The sequence below is a fragment of the Camelus dromedarius genome, chromosome 9 (assembly GCF_036321535.1).
Source record: "Camelus dromedarius isolate mCamDro1 chromosome 9, mCamDro1.pat, whole genome shotgun sequence".
NCBI classification, from domain to species: domain Eukaryota; kingdom Metazoa; phylum Chordata; class Mammalia; order Artiodactyla; family Camelidae; genus Camelus; species Camelus dromedarius.
The window spans coordinates 33,104,634-33,123,439 of NC_087444.1; the positions used below are offsets into that span (position 1 = coordinate 33,104,634).

The 18,806-nt window shown below is 33.7% G+C and overlaps 1 protein-coding gene across 4 annotated transcripts in view; it reads right to left on the reverse strand.

The window, feature by feature from the left end:
• The window catches only part of AP1G1 (adaptor related protein complex 1 subunit gamma 1), an 81,332-nt gene that overhangs the window by 26,725 nt on the left and 35,801 nt on the right, over positions 1-18,806 (reverse strand). For all 4 annotated transcript variants that reach the window (XM_064488998.1, XM_064488997.1, XM_064488996.1 and 1 more), the window contains 4 exons: positions 8,840-8,964; positions 4,724-4,865; positions 2,910-3,006; positions 1,339-1,415 (listed from right to left, as the gene is read on the reverse strand). In XM_064488998.1, coding sequence (XP_064345068.1) covers positions 1,339-1,415; positions 2,910-3,006; positions 4,724-4,865; positions 8,840-8,964 — 441 coding nt within the window. The remainder of the gene's footprint in view (positions 1-1,338; positions 1,416-2,909; positions 3,007-4,723; positions 4,866-8,839; positions 8,965-18,806) is intronic.

Genomic DNA, 18,806 nt, shown 5'->3' on the forward strand with positions numbered 1-18,806 from the left:
TTGATGCCCACCCACTCTACCTCAAAAAACTTTTAATATTCCAAAACTTCAAGGCAAGACTGAGTGCAAGTTAGGGGCAAATAAAAGCTCTAAGTCTGAACGGAAAGCTCAGAAGTACACATAGGGTTCTTTAAAGGAGGTTAAGCACATGTGGCTCTAAAACATCTACTTCAAAAAGAAGCAGTGTTTGGTGTCAAGGCTCCAAGCTGATCTGGAATTGCCATCACCAGTGTCACTGGGAAACTGCTCTAAGTTTCTCAAGGAAAGGCAGAGAAGGAGGCTTACAAATCAGGAAAGGCTGCAACTGAAATCCAAGGCTGACTTTGGAGTCAGGAGTTTAAGTGACAAGACAAAAACTGGACTAGGGAGTTAGCCAAAAATGCTAGGACAAATAACTCATAGTATTAAGCACAGCTTCAGCATTAGTATATTTTTTAAAAGCCACATTTGTGGATGGATACACAAAAGCTACTAAAGACCTAATGCCAGCATGCACCATCTAAAAGAGGGTTAATTCTTACCTTTTCATTCTAACATACAGCAGGATTCCAAACAGACAACAGGAACAAAACATACAAAGCAAGCATTAGGGACAGATACGGGCCTCATACTATTTTATAATAATTTAATCAAGACACGAACATCTAAGGGTGGGGGAGAGCCCCAAAATAGAGCTGCTATTAGAGCTTCATCAGGTCTAAAGTACAAAGTAAGCCCATTTATGGAGCAATCAGCACCCTATAAAAGGAATTAAATGCATGTAATTACCCAAAGAATAGTCTTTCTCTGAGTTCTCCTTACTAGTGCCTTCTAAAAGTAAGTGGAGAAAATTTTTGTTTTAGAATGCTTTAGAATGCTATAAGAAAGGGAGGGAGGGACTTAATAAAGCTAGAGACTTCCATCACCAGAGTCACCACAGCCTAAAATGAATAATGGTGGACCCTGGTTTGGGTAAAAGTAATGTCAAATTTCAGTTTGCAGGTTTCACCTTTGAAAAAAGTGAAATTACCTGCCTTAAACACACACACACACAATTCCTGTTTGTAATCTGACCTCAGGTTACATTTCTTAAGTTCACTGTGAAAACAGCAGACAAAGCACATGAGAGATTGGTATGTCTGCCAGCAATGAGAGAGGACTTCTATTATGAAAGGGAAAACACTGTACTATTGCCCGTCTTATATGACTAACTCTGGCTTCCAGCCCTACCACACAGCAGGGCTGGTTAAGTCCTTTATTCAGCTACATAGCCTCCTTTCAAGAGAAAATTCATAAGTGAATTTTTCAGGAAAATCATTTTCAATCAAAAAAGGCTCAGATGTACAGAATGGCACCTACCTTTCTGAAATGCGCAAGCATGTCTGGGCTTCGCTCACACATTTCTGTGAGGAGGACTACAGATGTGTGAAGGACACCTGAAAGAAAAGAGCCAATGAAAACTAAAAATGAGGCTATATTACTCAACCTCATAGAACAGGGCTTTGAGTTCTGAAGGTCAATTCCAAAAGGGTAACTGCTACTTTTATTTTTTAATCTCCCAAAGAATCTAAGCATTGAGGTGAATACAAAGAAGGTATTAATAGACGCCTACTGATTTAACACTGGTAGAGTCAGTCAAATCCAAATATTCTAAACAGTTATGTGACCAAAATAAGTGTTAAAAAATGATAACTAATATACGCCTCTGAGAACATCCACAAAGACATGCTCAGAGTCAATATAAACTGGGCATTATCTGCTTTATACTTAATAAGCTCTTAGATGAGTTTTGACAGATATTTCAAGAGGCAAAAATCTTATTAATATTTTAAATTTCCAGATACAATATATCAAAATATATCAAAAGGTAATTGTGAATGACAAAGTGAATTTGCTTGTTCAAGAGTGAGTGAAGAGGACACTACTGAATTCATCTACAAAACAGAAACAGACTTGCAGATATAGTAAACAATCTTATGGTTAATGGGGGAAAAGGGGTGGGAAGGGATAAATTTGGGAGTTCGAGATTTGCAAATGTTAGCCACTATATATAAAAAGGGATTAAAATTTCTTCTGTATAGCACAGGGTACTATATATTCAATATTTTGCAATACCCTTTAATGAAAAAGAATATGAAAACAAACATATGTATGTATATGCATGATTGGGACATTGTGTTGTACACCAGAAATTGACACATTATAACTGACTATATAATTCAATTTTTTTTAAAAAAGTGAGTGAGAAGAATCTCACAGTAGTTTTCACTAAATAATAAATAAGTACTCTAAACATTCACTTGTTCAATAAGTATATTTTGAGGCTTCTAGGCACAGAACTGCATTAATCAAATTAAAAACACATTATCATTTTCTCTCTTAGCATTTAGGACACATGAATTTTCTTCACTCAGAACTTGTTTCACTGACTTTAAAATAAGAATAAAATGTTCATGAAAGAACAGCTACATTCCATTTAATTCCTCTCAAATTTTATATAAATACATCTGAGCACACCTTACAAATTCCTATTACAAGTAACCTAAAAGGAGTTACACAAATCTTACAGTACTGTAGCAGGCAATAAAAACATAACTTTTCCTTCTAATATAAGAAAGGTTTTACACATGAAAATCAAGGCTAGGATCATTTCTAATTACAATGAATATTTACTTAATATAATACTTTTAATGTGGTAAAAAAAGGCCAAAAGTGAAAAATAAGTTTCCTATAAAGGAATCAATCTCTAATTATAAAAGTAGGATATTAGAGTAGAAGAGAGATTCAACCCATTGGCCCTTCCTGGAAAAAGTCCCAAGCACAGTAAAAAGGCAAGTCCGCTTCATGAGACAGAAGGCCAACACTGCCTGAAGCCTTTTCTCTCCTCCCTTCTACCTCAGTACTTCATGGGTGCATCCAAATCACATTACCATGGTTCTTTTCATTCAATAAATTTTTTGTTGCTGGTAAAAACATCTCCATAAGTTCAGGAACCTTCCTGATGACATGAACAGCACACAGTGCTGCCTATAAAAAACATAAAAAAAGACAAGATTTATTTCAATTAAGTGAGGGCAACCAATCTTAAAAACAACAAAATTTTATCAACTAGTTCATCTACATGAAAAAAGAAAGGAGTTAGACATCAGATTTATTATTTATTATTACCAGATTTATTATTTATTAACTGGTTAGGGCTTTCCAATTTATTGTATTGCATTAATGAGAACTTCTAGTTCACCTGTCTCTTCGGTCATATACTGCCAAATAAGTGGACAAAAACTTTCTAGACTAGGCCATGGTTAATATGAATTTATCAAATATGTTAAACATAACTTATGTGGAGTTTTGCTAAGTAAAAAATTTTCGTCTGTGATAATCATTCTTCTGAATAAGAAGTCCAAAAGGTTTTACAGAAAAATTACGCAATTGAAAGATATATACTGCTGATGCTTTAAATCTGCTGTTACTTTTAATAATACCATACTTTCCCCACTTCACTCACTGACATTAAGAAAATCACCTGAAAGATACTTAGCTAGTATCTTACTTATTTAGCTAGTCTCTAATGAAGAAAAGATGGTCTTAGCTTGTTCACAGAAAAGAAAGGGACATTCAAAGACTGATTTAGGTTACCCGCCCGAAGGAACCATAACTACTATTTGTTGGAGGAATATCATGAAAGTTTAGACACATTAACAAGAAAAGATTTTAGCTAATTCTTCTCATGCTACAGTTGGGGAAAACAGTTTTTCCCCCTAATCTGCAGGGTTATTTTATTTAATGAAATAATTACTTTCTGAAGAAGAGCAGCCCACACATTCTTTAAAAGAAAGAACTGGCTTCAGCCTGTAGCTATCACTAACAGTGTGTGATCCTAGAAAACAGCCTAGCCCTTTCAACAGCCCTGTTTCACACCATTAATACAGAGGCACAATAAATGCCAACTGGACGATATTATGTATTCACTTCTTAGAGTTCTAAATTTTATACCCTTTGTTTATGAAGGTTTTAGGAATCAAGCACAATAAAATAACAAAATGTTTATATCAACACATAAAAGCAGATAAGAGAATAAGATCACTGTCTTCCATTACTATTCCATTTAGATACACCAATTTTAGAAAGTATGTTCTAAATCATTCCCTAATAATTATCTAGGTCCCAATGGAACTGCACTTCCAAGATCCAAAGGCACTAATACAAAGACATGGGCACTAAAAAAAAATTCGGAAAGATCTGTTCATTATCACTTTGTTCAATATTGTATAGAATCAGGTAATTTAGGAAGTAATTAGGTATGCCATCTAGGACCCAGTAACATTTGTTTATAAATCATTTCCTTGAAAAATGAGAAATTAAGAGAATTAAAGTGTTCACAATTACTTATAAATTGGAGAGTTAAACAGCAATTTAAAAAATCACCTCCAAAATTAGTATAAAAACAGATTTTGGCAGGAGGGTATAGCTCAGTGGTAGAGTGCATGCTTAGCATGCACGAGGTCCTGGGTTCAATCCCCAGTACCTCTGTTAAATAAATAAACCTAATCACACCTCCCCTCACCAAAAAAAGAGATTTTGATTTATAAACAGTTGGTTCATATATAATCATTTAACATACATTTACTGCACAGAGAAAGATAAGTTACATTATCATTAGAGATTTCAAAAATGAACAATTTGCCTTCTCATCTCCATAAAGTCCCTAATTCAATCGCAGACATCTGATTTCACTGAAAGTTACCTTTTTTCTTAAGTAAGAGTTGGAGGTTTTTAGGAGTTTCTCTACCTCTCCTGCAAGATCTCTGCACATCTCTGAGGAGCCCATGCAGCCGAGGGTACACAGTGCCAGCCCCTGTACATATTGCGTGCTATGATTTAGATCACTACAAAAGAAAAAAGAAGGTAGACATGAAAATGCCCTGCCTGGTGCTCCCATAAAGAAGCTTCACAATCTAATGAGGTAGCTCTGAATGATTCATGGTCACTTCAATAAGGAAAATAACAGGATTAGTTTTGAAAAAGTGTTTATTCTCACTTTATTACAAATTATAATACAATAAACTGACTGACAGTCTATCCTACATGCTTGCAACTCAATGTTTCCAAATACCAAAGCAACAGAAACTGGACAGCATGCTATTGGTTGGATGTCAAAAGACAACTCTCTTTAGAAAACTCAGTAAACCACTGAAAGTAAAAACTAGCAATGATAGAAATATGAAGCACAACTGTACCTTTAAAAGACCTATAATATGCACTACTACTAACCACACACAAAAAGACATTAATCAAAACCTTAAAAAAAATCAGAAAATACAAGCTCTACTGCTAGAGCATTTAAGATGACTTAAACATCTTAACAGAAACACTCAAAAATCTTTGATCTTACGGTATAGTATTAACTTCGATGTTATATTAACTTACGTTTTTATTTATTCAAAAGAAGAAAAACAGTAACTAAAAAATAGCTAATTAAACTAGCTTTAACAAACTAAGCTAAATGTTTACAGTGAGGCTTATTATCTAGGGATACAGATATACAAAACTTATTTCTAACAGACACTGATTACTCACAAAATTATTTCTAAACCAGCCAGAAAGTACACTTTCAGAAAAGCTGAAATATTAAAAGCTTGAACCAGTAAATTCATCTGTATATTATAATCAACTCTTACTATTCAGAAGCTGAATTATTATTTGAGTTATGTTACTTCTACAAGTTTTAAGAGCATTTTAGACTGCTTTAGTTCAGTGGTTCTCAAACTGTGCTTAATGAATCTCTGGAAGTTCCCAACATTGTATTAGGGAGTCCATGAGATAGAAACTATTTTCACAGTACTAACTCATTGTTTGTCAGCTTTATCACTATTTGCACTGATGGTACAAAGGCAGTGATGGAGAAAACCCACACTAGCACATTAGCACAAATCAGGGCAGTGGCACCAAATTGTACTAGGAGTCACTGAATTCACTGCCACACACTTAAAGTGAAAGAAGGAAGTGAGGGAGGGTGGAAGGGAATTTCATTTAATACTGTCCATGACAAAGCAGTAAAATGATTAGTTTTATCATATCTTGACTCTTGAGGGCATATTTTTTAATATTGTGTGATGAAATGGAAAGTATGCATAAAGTACTTCTGATGCATACTGAAGTGGCAATCTCAGAGAAAAGCACTTGTGTATTTGTTTTATTTGCAAGCTAAACTATGAACTAGCTGCTTTTAAAATAAACATCATTTTTATTTGAAAAATAACTGACAGACAAGATAATTATTAAGATACGGGTTTTTGACAGACATTTTCTGGAAGAAGAGCCAAGTAAGCCTATCACTTCAAGAGCAACAAGTGGCAATACGTGTTGCCAATGATAAAATCCAAGCTTTGAAGTGAAAATTAGAATTTTGGAATATTTGCATTGCCATCATGAACCTTAGGCAAGATGTTTAAAAAACATGCATGGGTAAAAGATCCATTCAAAGAGTAAGACAGACTAATCGGTTTTAATGTAACAAAGTACCAAATTTCACTGATACGGTTTCTGACACCATGTTATAACTAACCCTTAAGAAACTACCACCTGTGGCGTTTTGGTATAGTACACAGAAGACTGCCCGTAATTATCTGAAAGGCTGTTAAAGTCTTCTTACTTTTTCTAACTACATTATCTGTGAAAGGCTAGACTTTCTTCACAGACTTCAATAAAAACATAATATAAGAAGCTGAATGCAGAAGCAAATATGTCTTAATGTCTTCCATTGAGCTAGACATTAAAGAGTTTTTTTTGATGTAAAATAATGCCATTCTTCTCACTGAATTGTTTTGTTTTGTTTTTTGTTCTGGAAAACAGTACATTTTTCATTAAAAATTTTATTTATGTTAACATGTAAAAGGTTCGTTAATGGTAATTTCAATTGAATAAATGGTTTTAGTCTTCCCTATAAAACAAAGAAAGGAACAGAAGGTAAAGTGTAAATCAGTCGGGTTTGCTACTTTCCACCAATGTGCATATTTAAGACAAGAATTACTGGTAAAACAAAACTTAACTATGGCTTTACCAGTTAGGGTCCTACTTCCTAAGAATATTTAGTTGGCTTTTCATTCATTTTTCAATGATTAAGAATATTTGCATAATGTAAGCTCTTAAAATATCATATACAATTTTTAAAGATTTAATTCCAAGATATAAAATCTTAGGGTTCTTCTAGGCCAATGAACAACAAGATAAACATTTGTTATTAAACATAAAAACTGCTGGTACACTATAATACCCTATAACACAAACAAAATTTTAAAAAACCACGAATAAACAAAAAATTCCATTCATTAACAGATTTAAAAAAAAAACAAAACTGAAAACAAACAAACAAAAAAACCCGAATGATCCGAAGTCCTTTAATGGAGCTTATACTGAAGTGCCAGATCAATTCCCAACTATTAGTAGTTCTCTCCTAAATTCACTTAGGGCTTGATTGGATCTCATTAAAATTAAACACAAATATTTCTTCTTTGCCTACATACCTCATTTTTCAATTTTTATCAAGTTACAAACCTATGCTTGAGTTTGGTATTAACTCTCTAGTATGAACTTGCTGTTAGGCAGAACTGCCAAATTATCAGCATGTGACTGAAGGCTTGAGTAATAAGGGCAGCAGAGCATACAAGAACAAAAGTCAAACTCTCAGAGGCCTGTCCAGAGTAAATGTACAAAACCACGCTAAACATCTAGAATGTAACCTCCATGACACCAAGGATTTCTGTCCATTTTTGTTCATTCTCCATCCCCAGAGCTTCCAACAGCTCCTGACATAGAATATGCATACAATAAATATTTGTTGAATAAATCAATAAACAGTATTTTCATTATCAACATTTATTTCAAGGCCAAAGAAACCAAGATTCTCCCAAATTAAGTCAGAGACTCAATGTATTTACATGGTACTCTCTATAGTTACAACCAAATCATAATTCTCATTTTGGAATTTTTCATTATCCATCAGGAAATTTCCAATAAGAACACTATTTAACCACAGCAAAATATCACAGTTTAATGTCTACAAATCTGATCACCTATATCTCCCTACTGCTTCTTTCTGTCAAATACAGAAATACTATAAGTGAAAAAGAAATCTAAAAAAGGAAATTAAACTGACAAACCAAAACCAAATCAAAACAAATCAAAAAGTACCTTTAACCAATAAGGCCATCAGAACTTCCATAACTTTCTAACAGAAATTCATTATAAGAGGGATGCTGAGAAGAACTGTTAATGCCCTACTTGTAGGTCCTCTAATTCCTCCCGAACAGCAAGTATTCCTCAGTTTCTAAGTTAAATGCAAAACTGGACTAGTAGATCAGTGAAGCACCTGTTAGAGAAAAAAGGACTTACAAAAATTCACAGGGCTAAATATAATTCCACACAGCTGAAATCAGGGATTAGACTGTTGACAAACAAGACCTCTCCTTTTCACCTTTAAATGGATTTGTTCAGAATATACACTGGTAATTACTTAACAAATACAATGTTTCACTATTCATGGTATTCAAAAAACATATAAGGAAACTCAGATTTACCAATGCTTTTTCCATAATATGAAAACTCAAATACTTATTTCATTGCTAAATTGTTCCTATGACTCAAGATGTACAGCAATATCTTCATTTAGTTAAACTAACCCCTACCAAAGTTTTAATCCTGTGCTTAGCCTCTTTACATATAAGCTACAGAATCAAAAGTAATTCAAATATATTCTAGACAGCAAATACAAAAATCAACAAATAAAAGCTTTTGATGTCATATTATAAAAAAGATCTAAAGGTACAAACTAGTTATTAGAAGAAAGAAAGGTAAGACTTACTTCTTGATACAGTTGGTCATGAGAAGATGGACATCTTGTCTTTCATCTAACAGCAGCATTGCCCCTAAATACCCAATGCGTTTGTCTGTGAATTTTTGAGAGGCAATAAGCTTGAGGCACTCCAACTATAAATTTTTTTAAAAGGAAAAGAAAAAAGAAATTAAAAATCTGCTACCACAATCAGGAAAGCAATGTTTTTAACCCACAGTCAATGGATAACTAAAGTAAATAGATAAAACCTGTATCATCAAACCACCTAAATAAAAGGCAAAGATTTTAAAATCTTTTGCTATCTTGATAGTAGTAATCAAGTTCTGGAATATATCATCTTGTCAACAGTCCTATGGTATTTGCCACCCAAGTATTCTGTGATGTTTATGTTAGATATACAGATTCATATAAACATAAACTACTAAAGTATTAGAATAAGATATTAATAAACTCTATTCCTAAATTACCTCCCAGGTTATGTTAAATGAGCACAGAGGTTATGTGTATATTTAAGGTCTAGTTCCTATTTTGAATATCAAAAACTCAATAACTGAAAATATACCAAAGTGCCAAACACAGTCCTAAACATCAGGAATGTACAATTGAAGAGAAGACAGACAATAACCAACATCAACAGAATGTGGAAAGTGCTACATTTAGGGCTTGAACCAAGTACAATGAGGAAGTGTACAATGAGGTTTTAGGAATCAAATACAGAAGGAAACAAACAAACGAAAAAAGCCAGAGGAAAACTCGGTAGTGAAATTAAACTAAAGTGTTTTATATGATTTCTTCTTTACATAATTCTTCTTTACACAATCCTCAAAGCTTAAGAGTCCCTGCAGTTTTTTGGGTTTTTTTTAACAATAGCCAAGACATGGAAACAACCCAAGTGCCCATCAACAGATGACTGATTTAAGAAGATTCAGGTATGCAAGGCAATAGAAATAAAAGCAAAAATAAATAAATAGGACCGAATTAAACTTAAAAGCTTTTGCACAGCAAAGGAAACCATAAACAAAACAAAAAGACAACCTACAGAATGGAAGAAAATATTTGCAAACAATACAACTGACAAAGGCTTAATTTCTAGAATATACAAACAGCTCATACAACTCAGTAACAAAAAAACCAAACAACCCAATCAAAAATGGGCAGAAGACCTAAACAGACATTTCTCCAATGAAGACATACAGATGGCCAACAGGCACATGAAATGATGTTCAATATTGCTAATCACTGAAGAAACGCAAATCAAAACTACAACGAAGTATCACCTCACACCGGTCAGAATGGCCATCTTTAAAAAGTCCACAAACAATAAATGCTGGAGAGGGTGTGGAAAAAAAGGAACCCTCTCACACAGTTGGTAGGAATGTAATTTGGTGCAGCCACTATGGAAAATAGTATGGAGATTCCTTAAATACTAAAAACAGAGTTACCGTACGATCCAGCAGTCCCACTCCTGGGCATATATCCAGTGAACACTCTAATTTGAAAAAATACACGCACCCTGATGTTCACAGCAGCACTATTTACAACAGCCAAGATATGGCAGCAACCTAAAAGTCCATCAACAGATGACTGGATAAAGAAGTGGTATTATACAATGGAATATGACTCAGCCATAAAAAAGAATGAAATAATGCCATCTGTAGCAACATGTATAGACCTAGAGATTATTATACTAAGTGACATAAGTCAGACTGAGAAAGACAAATATATGATATCACTTATATGTGGAATCTAAAAAAAAAAATGACACAAATGAACTTATTTACAAAACAGAAACAGACTCACAGACATAGAAAACAAACTTATGGTTACCAAGGGAAAGCGGGTGGGGATAAAATAGGAGTTGAGAATTAGCAGATACAAACTACTATACATAAAATAGATAAACAACAAGGTCCTACTGTATATATAGCACAGGGAACTATATTCAATAGCTTGAAATAACCTGTAACAAAAAAAAAAGAATATGAACAAGTATATATATGTGTAACTGAATTAATATGTTGTACACCAGAAACTAACACACATTGTAAATCAACTGTACTTCAATAAAAAATAAAGTCCTTGTAGTTAAACAGTTTGTGTCTCTACTTAGCCTTTCTTGAACATCACAATCACTTTAATATACTTTATCACTACATCTTGACTAACATGGAAGAGGCCAAATAGTCCCTCCAGGGCAGTGGATTTCAAAGGGTGTACACATGTTGGACTCCTCAAGAGTTTTTCAAACTATGCTCCCATTTAGAATCACTGCATTCCAAGGAAAGGGGCTCAAACACAGACCAGTGTACACAGGAATGCAAGATCATGTGAGACTACTTCCCATATAAATTTGCCTATGAGTTTGAAAGTCAAATTGAGGAAGGTAAAAGAGTTTACAAGTAAAATTGTTTCGAGCTATTTAAAAATTGCTCTCTCAATGTACCTACAACACCTAAAGGTTGTGAGATGACTATTCTATCAAGAGAAAGTCAAAGAAGCATCCAAGGGAGAATAACCAGGATCCAGAGGAAAACTAAAATGCCTCTCAGATCGACAAAGATTATGTAACAATCTTTCCCTTCCTTCTACACATTTAATTTAAATTTCAAAAAAAAATTTTCTGAAATACAAGATGATTATAGTCATTCTTGCAATGTCAGCAGAAAAAGTACAGCTGAGGTGAATGAGAAAATCAGGAGTTAAAATGTTATTAGAAAGATCTTCTAGTATTCCTATTTAATCATTCTATAAATAAATATTTTAGCAGTGAAAGACAATGTTCTAAGAATCAGGTATCACTGAAATTTTATCATCCTTATTGAATCATGCTCCTAGTAAACACCAAGCATTACACAGATAAACTACCCAAAATTTTTTTAGTAAGATGAACTAGTGACAAGGACATACTCTTAGGCATTACTATTACTTCATATTTTTAGAGGTCAAGTTTTAAGATAGTCACATTAAAGTTATCAGTTATTGGTGAGTATAATTTGTTGTTTTTTTGCAACAGTTGTTAAAACTTACCTAAAAACTAAATAGCAAAAAGAAAAGCTAAAAGTAAAGAGACAGATACTAAATTAATTCTTTTTTAATATTTCCCAAAGTACAGTGGTTTTGTTTCTAGGCTGAGCATTTTTTTTTGAGGGCAACAAATTTGAGGGGAAATACAAGACTGTATGACTGGAAATGCATCTGAAATATATCCTCCAGTGAAGGATTAACTAACTCTGATCAAACGTTAGTTACACTTATGTAGCAGTGGCCAGCAATAGTGCTCAGAATGTACCACGTGTCATCATTCAGAGTTTTATCAAAGTTTTCAAATGTTTAAAAAGATGATCGGAGGGAAGTACAATGGGGTGTGCGTAAATGTGAGGAGCAGGCAACCATTTTTGAGCAGCAATCGCTAAAAACACAACTCAACACTTACATGAGTTACAGAAGAGAAACATGGAACCAATTAAATGTATTCACTCCTTAGATAACAACCTCAAATTCATCTCAGTACTACTCCTCACTTAAACTACTTGAAAACTTGCTAACCCACAAACTTAGTTTTAAATCCACCATGAACAGTCCACTATCAAGTAACAGAAAACTTTTGCTTTTTCCCCAAACTCTGCAGGCCAAATTTGGGAAAAATATCTGCAACTCATTTCACAGATATGAAATCCTATACAACAGGATTCTACAAATTGATTTTTAAAAAGACCAACAACCAATGTAAAAATGGACAAAGAATATGAATAGACAGTTCAAAGAAAACAAAAATAATTCAAACATGAAATGAAGTTCAATTTCCTCATAAAACAAATGCAAACCCAACTAGGTAAATTTATTTTAAAAAAATCATTGAACCGTACACCTGAAAAGGGTGGATTATACGATATGCAAAATATGCCTCAATGAAGTTATTAAAAAAGAAAAAGAAATGCAAATCAAAACCATACTGATACACTTTTTAACCTATTATGTTAGCAAAGATAAAGTGTTATAACGGTGGGGGGACATCAGTAATGGGAGTATAAACTAGCACAAGATGTAGTGAGAAAGATTTGATCTACCTAAATTACAAATACACATACCCTTTGACTCAACAAAACCACTTTTAGGAATTTACACTGAATTTATATTCACACGCAAAATAATGGATAACATTCAATTGTAGTATTACTTTAAACAGTAAGATTCCATTAATAAAACATCAGTTTAATAAATTATGATTCATACATATAATGGAATACTACCCTGGATACACTACCATGAGCATATCAATAAAGCTGGAAAAAAGAACAATGAGGAAGCTCTTTATATACTGGTATGGGCTAATCTTCAAGACAGATTAATAACTGGACAGTGCAAACAGTATGTTGTAATATATTTTGGGAAGTGGCGAGAAATATATATATATATATATATACACATTGCCTGAAGATGTATAAAATGCCTCTGGAAGGACAGCCAAGAAATGGACACCATAAGCTGCTTATAAGGAGGGAAACTACGTGATTTGAAGAAGAGTTTTTTTTAATCTATTAAATTTTGCATCAGTGAACTGTTATTTATCTCAAAGATAAATAATACTGAGCTAGGAGGGGAAAAACTGCAGAATAAAGGGAATTTATACCTAAATTGAGGTTAGAAAAGTTAATACAATAATATTATTAAAATGGAAAAAACTGAAATCATTTGTTCCCCCTTCAAACTGAACAACATATACACCAAAAAAACAACAAAACAGCATTTGAGTCTTGGAATCATTTCATGAAAAAGACTCTGAAAATTTTAAGACTAGAATCTTATGAAATATAACTCAGTAAATGGAAACAGTCTTTTTAAGATAACTTAAATTCAGAATACACAATTACTGTGCTATTCTACGTACCTGTGATGCTGCAGGAGTTTGTTAAGAAATACATTCCTTCTTTATTTCTAATCCCCCTGATGGCTATGCCTTTTTCTGCTAACAGTTATTTTGTATTCTTCACCTACTATCAATTTTTCCCTTAGCAACACTCTTAATATACTTGCTTATCCACAGCAACCTTCTCCCTGTCCCCTCAACTATCATCCAAAAGAGCAGACTGTGGTAACTCTTTGCTACTCACTGATTTTTTTATATTTACTTTCCAAGTGGTTTGAGACAGTGTGGTTTTGCTTTAATTTAGCAAGCTACTACTGTGTAACAACGCGATGTGTTCGTCATTCTCACTGATAAATAGAAGGGGACATAAAAGAAAAACAACATTTGGGTATTTATCATAAAGTATGATATATATACTGTGACAGTTATACACAAGCTACTGTGAAAACAAATTAGGAAGGGCACCGAATTCAGGTTAGAAACAGCAACAGAACATCAGAGAGAGGTTCCTACCTCTTCATGTAACACATAGTGGAATAGAAAGAAACCAATCAGTTAGAAGCTATACCTCTCTAATCACGGTTCTAGCTAAGAGAACAAAGCAAGTTGGCATTTCAACAACTTGGGCCTAGTTTCCTCATCACTAAGGTAACCGAGCCACATCATGGGAGACAGAGCTCTAACAGCTGTCCTACACTCCCTACCTACGAGGCAGTAGTCACTAATTCTCTCCAGCTGATCCCTGAAGCAGCCTTAGAATTTTTCACAACAGAAGCATTCTAGACAGACATAAGCAACAAGCCTCAGGGACTAAAATTATCAGCCCCTTTTAGAACAAATACAGTGCCTTAAAAAGCGATTCCCTAACCTAACCAAAATCACCTGGGAGAGTTCTAGAAAGTGTAAGTCACCTCCAGGATATTCTGATGAAGTAGATTTGAGGGAATGCCTGACAATTTAAATTTTTACATATTTTTTCTAGATGACTCTTACTGTTTCAGTTTCAATTTCAAAGCATTTTTTAAAAAGAAAACTTTACCAAGTTTCTGGCCTTGTTATATTTTTCCAAAGCAAGTACAAGCACTGCCTTCCCCCCCACCCAAACATTGCCTTTTATCAACATTTAATTTGGTTGCCCTTTCGAAAAAAGCTGTACCCATTTTGCTAGCTTTTAGAATTTCCCAAAAAGGTCAAATGCACATATACATTTACTTCTTTTAAATTTAACATTTGAGCTTTATGATGTGAACAATCACCCTGATGAAAAGATGCAATGAAAATATTATAAACATTAATGGATCTGCAACTGATTGGTTAGGTCTTTTAAAAAGTTACTTTTGGCAGGGCATGGGGTATGTGGATCAGTGGTAGAGTGGGTGCTTAGTATGCAGGAGGTCCTGAGTTCAATTTCCAGTACCTCCCCTGACTCTCCACCAAAAAAGTTACTTTTGTTTCATTTTAATATTCAGAAATAACTTTCTAGTTTATACACATACACATTTTTGAAGAGGAAGATTGTAATTGCTTTACTACTATGTAGCCCGGCAACATAAAATCTATATAGACAAGAACCTGTTTTTCATTCTTTGGCAGAGGGAAAAAAGATTAACATTCCTATTGCACCCCATTTTTTTTCCTCTTGAGGAAATTTATTATGAAATATTTCACTCAAAAATACACAAAAATCACGAAACACTCATTTGACCCATGAACAAGCTTTACCAAATGGTAACATTTTGCCCTGTTTATTTTATTTAAAATTTTTTAATATTACTAATTCAATTGAATCCTTCTGCATACTCTGCCTCAATCCCATTTCCCTCTCTCCATCCTAGGAATAACCCAAACTCAAAATTCCTATTCATCATTGCCATGTTTTATGTCCTTAACTACACATGTAGAGACAACAGTTTAAACTTTATACATAAAGTTATCATATTGTGTTCCTGTTCTTTTCACATAACATCATTTGAGTATTACATCCAGACAAGAAGCTCTAATTAAGTCATATTCATTGCTATATAGAATCCCACATATGAATATACTACAACTTACCTACTCTTTTTGTGGACAGATTCTCTCCAATATTTTTCTATTAGAAATAATACTGCAGTGAACAATTATCCGTGTCTCTTTTTTTAAACAGACAAGGAGGCTTGATCAGATTCAGATTTATCACTTTCTATTTTCTTTTGATTTAGCAAATATACTTCATAGATGGTGGTATGAACTTTCATCAGGAGACATGTAATTATTTCTGGTGGTCGTCTCTCTTGTGACATCAGCAGCATTGATGATCATCTGGGGTTGCAAAATGGCAATACTCTATTTCCTCCATTGTTCATTTGTTAGCTGAACTACTCCTCTAAGGAGCAAGTTCTTTATACATAGCACTGGATTATCAATAGTTCCTTCACGAGGAACTTGGCAATAATTTCTTTAGAAGGAACTACTAGTAAGGAAAGGCAGGATAAATGTTTGTTTCTTTCCTTTTATTTGCCAGTTTTCAAATTAATAAGTCAGTCCCCTAGTATCCTTCAAAGATGACCAATGAAGTTTAAAAAATTTTATGATGAACTCACCGATATAAACTTACTCGGTACGTTTCAATTACAATTACAATTACAATTACTCTTCTTTTATTTAATCTCCAACTTTCTCATCTTGAGGCATGACAGCCTCTTCTGGTGGCTACCGAATCCTTTTAATAGGACCTCTGTAGTCCTTATAGATTTGACACAGTACAACAGCCCAAACTTATTTTGTACATTTCCTGCCCCCCAATTTGGGATCAGCCATCTTTCCAAAGGACCTGACCCTTTTAGAGTGAAACGGTATTTGGAGACCACAATCTGAGCTTAAGGGTACTCAAGACCAGGGTGCTTACTATCACCACTTCTTTACAATATTGTACTATATGCACAGTATAGTAAGGAAATAAGAAAGTGTTTAAGGATGGAAAAGGAAGGGAACTGCCATTATTTGCAGTACTATTAGTATATATTAGTAGTATAGTATTGACTATATGGAAATAATAGAGCTTACAGGGACTCATAGAACCAAGATCAGAAATGCTGTTAGGCAGATAAATAGACAAAAGTCAATTATATTTCTTTATACCTATAACATACTTATAGAAATTTTTAAAGAATGCTATTTACAACAGGAACAAGAGCTCCAATGAATCTATGCATAAATTTCACCAAGGATGTGTAAGACCTTATGGAGAACACTCTAAAACTTCAGAGAACCGAAGGAAGTAGACTGCTATATTGATTGAGGGGAAGACTACTGTAGACAGGTAGTTGGGTACAGCAGGCCAAGCTGGAAATAAGAAGAAACAGAGAACACATGCCCAGCCTGGAGAAGATCCCCAGGCTACTACTGCGATGTGAAAATGTGGCTCCAGTGTTGCCAAATCCTGACTTTCTAAGGGAAACTAAAAATCCAGATTTCTATGAGAAGTTCTTTAATTTTTATACATTGGCAGCAAAATCAAAACCATTTTAAGCACGGTGCAAGGCAAACAAAACACATCTGTGGAAGAATATGGTCCCTGAGCCACCATTTTCTACCCTTGCAATCTACCCACTTCTTCAGATTCTCAACTTTATTTCTGGGTTGTGTTTAAACCAGACACTTGAAAGGTTACAAACTCTATAGGAAATCTATCACTGCTTTTGTTGTAAAAATGTTGAGGATACTGTCTCTTCCATTACTAAGAGACTCCTAAACAAAAGACCCATGAAAGGAGATCTCTTTTAGAGTTCAATGCTTTTTAAAAAATTTTTGTTTGCTGTCCCTGAGGAAATGGTAAAATCGGTAATGTCTGACAGTTCTTTCTGTACAAAACATAATCATTTAACACTTTTAATTTAATTAATCTTCAGAATGACCCTATAAAGTATTAGGATCATCCCCATTTTACAGCCAAGGAAACGGAGACAAGAAAGATTAAAGATCTTGCTCAAAAACATACAGATAGTAAAGTTAACAAGGCCAGAATTCACATCCAGGCGGTCTGGTTCCTGCAGCTGTGCTCTTAAATCCTAGTAATAACAACCACATAACAATGTTTTTATTTTTCTTGCTTGAGCTGCCTCATCAACAGCAACTATACTGACTTTATGTTCTGAATTCTTCCTTCTCTTACCTCTTACTGTCTACTATTCTTTTTCTCTTTAAATAGATGCTGGTAGCTTATGCCATCTCAACTCCTTTGTAACAACAAGGCAGAGCTAAAATAATTGAACAATTAATTAATTAACTTAACTTAATGCAAATAGCTATTTACAGATTTAAACTAAACCCAAAGAACGAATAGGTTTCAGAGTTATACAAGATTGAATTGTAATCCCCTCCCGAGTATTTACTAGCTGAGTGAATTTAAACAAGTTACTTAAACTCTGAATTTCAGTTCCCTCATCTATACCATAAGGATACTATCTACCTTACTGGTTTTATTGTAAAATTTAAATAAGACTTTTAAAATTTGGCTACTAGAAATTTTTAAATTAAACATCTGATTCACATTTCTATTGGACAGCATCATACTAGATACTGCAGCAAAAAATAAAAAGAAACAGGTGAAATTAGTTTTAATAATACATTTTATTTAACCCAATATATCTAAAATATTATCATTTCAACATATAATCAACATAAAAATTATTAGTCAGCTATTTTACGTCTTTCTTTTGTACTGAGGCTTCTAAATACAGTATGTATTTTACACTTACCGCACATCTCAATTTACATACTACATATCCACCAGAAATATTTGAACTGTATTTAGATTTCATAAAATTTACAGTTGATAAAATAGATTCACATACCCATATTGTTCAAAACATATTCAAAAGTTTTCCAATAACCCCATAAAGTAACCCCCCACCAAAATTTATTTTCCTTTAATATTCGCCTCAGTTGAACTAGCCACATTTCCAAAGGCCAATGACTACAAAGCTACTGGCTATCAAAATGAACAGTGTAGGTCTAACAAATAGAATGCAATGAAAGGGTGGCTGTTTTTACACATAATTAAATGAAAATAGCACTGCAATTCATACATGCAGGTGAGAGAATCCAGATACAAACCTTTTTGTGGGT